The sequence below is a fragment of the Aptenodytes forsteri genome, unplaced genomic scaffold (genome assembly GCF_000699145.1).
Source record: "Aptenodytes forsteri isolate BGI_AS27 unplaced genomic scaffold, ASM69914v1 Scaffold44, whole genome shotgun sequence".
Classification (NCBI taxonomy): domain Eukaryota; kingdom Metazoa; phylum Chordata; class Aves; order Sphenisciformes; family Spheniscidae; genus Aptenodytes; species Aptenodytes forsteri.
In genome coordinates, this window is record NW_008794213.1 from 555,705 (window position 1) to 562,664 (window position 6,960).

The 6,960-nt window shown below is 43.0% G+C and overlaps 1 protein-coding gene across 1 annotated transcript in view; it reads right to left on the bottom strand.

Annotated features, from left to right (window-relative positions):
- Positions 1–6,960, bottom strand: part of IGFBP3 (insulin like growth factor binding protein 3) — a gene marked incomplete at its 5' end in the record, with an annotated part of 13,864 nt that overhangs the window by 3,431 nt on the left and 3,473 nt on the right. Inside the window, 2 exons of the mRNA XM_009285350.1 lie at positions 3,573–3,692; positions 6,350–6,579. Coding sequence (XP_009283625.1) covers positions 3,573–3,692; positions 6,350–6,579 — 350 coding nt within the window. The remainder of the gene's footprint in view (positions 1–3,572; positions 3,693–6,349; positions 6,580–6,960) is intronic.

Consider the following 6,960-nt stretch of genomic DNA (forward strand, 5'->3'; position numbering starts at 1 on the left):
TTAGTGCGCGCAAAGAGTGGGTGGGTGGTCGGGGGGGGGGGGGGGGGAAATCCGTTCTTCTGAATTTTGTACTCCACATACATTTCAAGGCTCTGCCCGGCTCTTCTGTATGACTTCAGAAGTCCAAAAAGCTGGAAAACTGCCCAAGTGGTGGAGCCAGTAATTACTTCTGATAGAAACACCAGCTGCCAGCTCCCATGCCACCTGCCCCTCTCCCTTCCACAAAGAAGTGCCGCAGAGGCATTCGTGGGGCACAGCAAAGCATATGGTATCCCACTGAATTCCTGGTCAGCCCAGAGGTCTCCGTGGAGCTACAACTGTGGTCTCCCGGAACAGACTGCAGACAGCATTGATATATACCTCGGGCCGTTTTGGCTCCCGCCAAGCCCAGCTCTGTTTTCAGTGGAACGATGCCAGCTCACATTTAGGTGAGTATCTGGCTCCGGTACACAAATATGGGGCAATTCTAGTAATTGCCCCATATAATAATTCTAATTTCATCAAAACCTTTTTTTCCATGCTTGAGGCAGAAAAGTGCCTGTATCAACCTATTCCACACAAATATACCTATATACCACAGTTGAACAGTACAACCTTACATGTATGATTTATTAAGACAAAGAATTCTAAATTTTAATAGGCCCAATTTTAAAAAAGTTTATATATAAGCACAAGGTGTGAAATATTTTTCATGTTATACCTTGACACATAAATTTATGTTCTTAAAATTGTTTCACATATGCAAATTACTCCCTATGGTTGTTCCTGAAAAGTCAATTTCTAAATATCCAGAAATGTCTTGAAAAGTAACTGCTTTCAACTTGACTGGAAGAGCAGGTGACCAGGAAGGCAGAATAAACTAACACGTGAAGTGCCTCCTGAATGAGTTTTAACGGTTTCCAGGGTGATCATAATTTATCAGATTCCTACCACCACACACCTATCTACGTTATCATCCTAGGCAGTGGTTTTGGCAGCTGTTTCTGGAATTAAAAAGGCCTAGTTCACACTCATTTTTTGATGGATTTACTGTCTATTTCCTAATGTATTATTCTCAATTTTGTTGTCACAACAGAATATAATTGAATTACAGATTGAATGCTGCTAATAATAGCAGCAATGAAGGAAATTAATAAAATAGCCCAGCATTCTGTTAATGAGATTAGACACCTGTTCACGGTGCCTAAAATATCAGACCTACATGTTGACGCTCCAAAGAGAAAACCGAACAAACACAATTGTTGCATTGCCTTGTGGACAGTGAATTCAGTCTGGACAGCACTCACTCACTTCTCAAACTGATGCTTTTTTCTAGAGTTAATTCTACAAGGGCAACTCAAATACATTATTTTTGGTTTGTACGTTGTTTGTGTGAGAAGCAGCCTGCCTCTATAAGCTCGACCTATGAAGGCCTGTTCCCAGGGTTGATTGAGGTTTATTTACAGGAGAAGCACTCCAACTGCATTTCATGTAGAATATTTACTCACATGCGCTCCAATTGTGGGTATCTCCTACAAGATCCCGAGTTGTCTCGAACTACCATTGAAACTACTGGACCTGTGTAAATTGGCACAGCGCTTGACAAGGCTGGCCAGGTATGAAAGTGCCCCTTCATCCTCGACGTTTGCTGACTGGACGGGCTGTTGCACATAGCGCAGGAACCTTTCCTAAAGCAGTTTGAAAGTCTCCAGGCAGCACAGACACTACACAGAGGGCAGAAGCGTGTCTTTGGTCTGTACCAACACCTTATTCTCATAAATCAACTTCTAGGACAAAAGACTAGGTAAGTGTATTATCTGTCTTTCCTATTATTTTTCCTCTGCATTTCCTTTTTTTCTGCCTCAGTGGCAGAACTATGACTGCACTTTAAAGTACAGTCACCCTTTAAAGTAAGGCACTTTAATACGTGCTTACTGTGGATCTGATTTACTACATACACATGCCAGAGACTGTGTGCAAACCACCACCTTTTTGCTGATGAAGCAAAAACCTCAGAGTCTGACGACAGATGAAAGGAAGATCTACTGAACAAAGTAAATACCAATCTGCGGTCTCCTGTAATACCTAGAGAAGGAAAAGGACTACAGTATGCTTGTGTGCCTCGAACGCAGTTAAATGATGTGCTGTTCTAGAGTAGCTAAGCAAATGCTTTTATGGCACAGGCACAAAACACAGTCCTAGCCTCACTCCACATAGCAGTCCCACGTATTTTCTGAACAAACGCAGACCGAGACGTGAGCATTGCTCTCTGCTAGTTTACACGCAGTGGGACATGAATGACACAGGCTTCTCAAAACTCCAGACAACAAAAAGAAACTCTGTCCCTGCTTGGGAGTTGCCACCACCTGCTCGGGAAAAGCTGGGGAGCGTAGACAAGCTCAGCAGCATGCACCGAAGGTCAAACACCACAGTCAACGCTGGGCTGATGGCAGAAAGGAAGGCTGGAAACCTCACCCCTATTGCAAACACCCCACCTGACACTGCCAGCTTAATGCAGAGCTCCAGGGAATACCTGAAAGGGAAAGACTGTTTCTAAGAAAGCTGGAAGCCAAAAAATGGAAAGATACCATTCCTAAAATAAGGTTGCCTGGTCGGAGTTTGGCCTCTCACTTCCAACCAATGAACTGCATTAGCTAGTAACACAGAGTCAGCCGCTCCTTTGGTTACCAGAGATAGAGAGGCTGACTCGTGTAAACCCAAATGGGAGAGACAAGATGGTCCACAAACAAAATCTGTCCTTACAGAGGGTTTGCCTTGAGGAAAATCTTAAAGAAATTTTGAATTCAGGAAATTTTGGAATTATACCAAGAAACATATTTGGACGCAGGTCACTAACTAAACACTGGAATTAGATGGGATATGCACACTAAGCAAAGAACCTGGCACGTCTTATACTTCCCCAAGTTCCTGAATGAGCTTCAAGGGCAACACTGAATGGAGAATGCTGCCGTAGCTCAACCCGACACAACTAAAGCATAAATACCTGCAGTTCAGGTCTGCATTTGTCAAGAAAGGTCACAACCCCAGAACCAAAGAGGGCTGAGAAGCCATCCTTGCTGCAGAGTAACTCCTAGATATATCACTTTCACGATAACACGACCTGGATTTTGGAAGTGATCTGTGTGGCACATAAAGGACAGATACATGCCTTTTTCAACTTGCTTTTTGTAATATGATCCAGTGCAGTTCTTCTAGGAACTCTCAAGCAGCTATTTACAATTCAAAGCATTGATCTATTGCAGTCATATGGTGACTGCAACATTTAGCTCTGTGGGTTATTACAGAGGCACTGCTTTTTTTAAACCAGAGGGCTTTAGTATCTAGGACACCAGCCAACCCATGTGTGATTAGGTATGAAGTTTCTCAAATGAATCTGTTGTCATGACCAAAAAAAAATAAAAACACTGTCCCCACTTGACAAGGTTCAGCACTATCAGATCAGGTCCTAAAACTGGAAATGAACTAGTTCCCCTGTAAAATGATACATAATGCACCTTGCTGGCAAGATCCTTCAGCAAAGATGCAGAAAAGGTGAAGTGCATTCATTGAAGTGATCAAGACTCTGTACTTACTTGCTTTTTCTTGTAGAACCCCTTCTTGTCACAATTTGGAATATGAAAACCCCTGGGACTCAAGACATTCAGGATCTTTAGGTGGTTTAAAGTGTCTTCCATTTCTCTACGACAGGGACCCTGTTAACGAGCATGTTTTAGAAAACACAGATGAAACTTCATTCCCAAATGCTGTCTTTCACACGAGAGTTAATAAATCTTTACAGGGCAAGAAGCACAAACCCAAACAAATCCATTAAAACAAAGGGATGGCTGGATATGTCAAAAGGCAGACCATTCACAGATAAAATTCTGACTTTCTGCTTCAATTCAGGACAAACCAATTTCTAAACACTGAAGGCCCTGTGCTATGCTGAGGCACAGACTGGCGTTTCCAGTTGAAATCACAGCCACATATACCTACAGGAAGGCTTAACCAGTATGTAAATCAATCACATATAACGTAACTTAGGTTTGGAAAAGCTGGCCTTGCACCAAGTGGGAAAAGAAGAAGGTAGGCAACTGGAAATACACCACTTGGTAGATTTTCCCTAATGCCATTTGATTTTTGTGATTCTGCTGGATTTGAGAGCTTAAATGAAATGGATTTAATTGAAAAGAAGTAGTTTGGCATAATGTATACATATATATAAAAATACTGCAACTTTGGACAACAATTCCCAATTTCAACTGGACCAAATGAATGCAGTCATGCAAAGGAATGGTTGCACACAACATTCTCATTAGATAAGTATGTCACTTTTTGCCTCACTTTCTCCATGTGCAAAAGGCTGACAACAATGTAGTGAGGATTAGCTCTAGGACAATGAGCCAAAAAGAACTTCCAGAAGCACTTTTAAGAGCATGTCTCAACCACCAACTAATTATTTCTTACTGCAGCCCCTCAGGATAGGGAGTAAAGCATTACGAGCCCCACTCCACAGTCAGAAAACCAGAGGCGGAGGAGTTCACATTTTGCCAGAGGCCAAGAAGGCAGTCAGTGTCAGCAGTGGGATCGGGATTCAAGAGTTGCAGCCTACAAACTCTGTGCTTAGCTACACTCCTGTCTGGGCACATTACTGACTCAGTCCAGCAGCCCACTTCTTCAGCAGAGACCCAAAAAAATTCCTTTGCATGGTTGCATGGGTTTAAAATGTTTAAGTTGCTGTATCAACACAAAGATGCATTTGGTGCAATTTTTAATTAGTGAAGTAATGACATTTAAACTTTCAAGTGGTAATATTAATAGTTTGCTCATGTAAAGTGCCTTTCATGTGCGTGTCTGAAAGCATACAGACTCCACAGTTCTACTGGAGTTTAAAATTTTTTTTTTTGGTTAGCAAAGACCTTCCTTGCTGCTTTCATATGTTTTCTTTCAGTATCAATCTCACAAGCTCTAAACATGCATTTTAAATTGCTGCTCTTATTGGCAGTTCCTTAAAAAACCAAAACTGCTCAGACACGCTGACTGCAAATCACACACGTTCAAAGATTTGGTCCCGAGTTAGGCCTACAAAAAGACCAACAGCTTTTTTTTAATTCTCATTTTGAAGCAGGCTTCCAAAGTCAGAGAGATCAATATCAAAAGCTAACATGCAGACACAGCTAGAAGGGCATTGGCTGACAAAAGCACCTGTCCCCGATGGACTTATTTCTGGTTCTTACAGACACCAGCAGCCTTGGTAAGTCAGTGCGCCTTTGCTCATGGGGCCCAACTACCATGTAAGTGAAATGTTCATCCTAGTTAAGACCAGGACCCTATTTCCTCAGAGCTACCAAAGTTCATTCTTTTACTGTAGGCAGTTTACCTCACGTTTTTGGGAAGAGGACACACTGGAAGGCAGACACTGAAGTGTTTTTGCTAGATGGCTAGACATCAGTGACAAACTAAACATGCAGCTTCACCACCCTTGCTGTGTTAACTTGGAGGCCACACTCTCTTCAGACACAACTTTCCACCTCATACAGGTTTCAAAACCTTTTGCAGATAGGAAGCCATGTCTGGTTTCACCACAACTGTTTTGATGAAACTCCAAAGTATATCCAGACATATTTTTTAGGCCATCTGGCACAGGCACAAGGATAAACACTAGGTTATCAGCCAGGATGTCCAGGAAGAGGAATTATTCTCCCCTCAGATTCACCACACTCCGGCTGCCCTGCAAATCCACTGGGCACAGTCAGTAGGAAGCAATGGCAGCTCACGTGCCCGGGAGACTTTGCATTTAGGCAGCAGCACCACATGACGACTGCAAGTGGGGGCGATGTTCAGCATGTCATGCAAACAATGACTGATCAGTCAAGATCCTAATCCTGAACGCAGCCTAAGTTTATCTCCCTTGATTTGTGCTGTGGAGTGTGAACACAGTGTCACTACACTGAATGTGAAACATCTTTTTTCCATTATTGCAACCCAATAATGCTGTTTGCAACCAAATTTAATTACGACACTATTAAACCTGTCCCAAATCCACTCACACAAATGTGTGATAATTACAGGGGGGAACAAGAACTTTCGATCTCTAAGAAATGACTTAATGAAAATCATACTTGTATCAATGTAAACGCCATTGCATTAGGCCTCCGTGTTTTCTGAACGTGATCTGCTTGGTCTGCTGATTGCATTTGCAGATCCAGTAGTTCCACTAGTTAAACAGCCAGAATGCCCTAAATGGCTACAACAATTACCACCATTTAGTTATTTAGTTTATTTATTTATCTTGTCGTATGCACAACATACACATGCACACGCACACTCACACGCTAGGAAATGCCTTTCCATTTACAAAAGTACTTACGTATTCAGTCTCTTGTTTGGATTCAGAAGAGAAGTTCAGTGTATCCGTACTCTGCGAATCATATTCCACTTTATAGCGCTGCGTATTTTTGGCTTGCACTTTCCTGATGATATCTATTTTGATGTGTGGTGGATGCGACTTGGAATCTGGCACCCTGTGAGAGTTTGGGATGGCCTGATTTTCTATGCTGCTGGTACTCTGGTCGTCTTCTTCTGAATCACTGGAATTTCCTTCGAGAAGAACAAACGCAGTGAAGAGACAATGTTAATCAACTGCCAGCTGCGTCTGGAAGGGCAACAAACCACTAGATTAGTCTACATGCTTAACTTTCCTTTACAAAATAGCGATATATAAAGAGATAAACAACTTAGCATTCTGCACGCATCAGCACCTTTGTTGCCAAACGACGACTTTCGTAACTGAAGCATCCCCTTGCTCCCGGCAGCCTCGCAAGGTACCCCACTGCACCGCCGTGCTGGCTGCCCAGCACCTGAAAACTAGCTACCTCCACTTCACTGCAAGCCACCACCGCCCCGGTTTCTCGCCCCTCGGTGTCCGCTGCAGTTTCGCCCGCCGGCAGGAGGGGGCAGGGCTGCGCCGCCGGCGGAGCG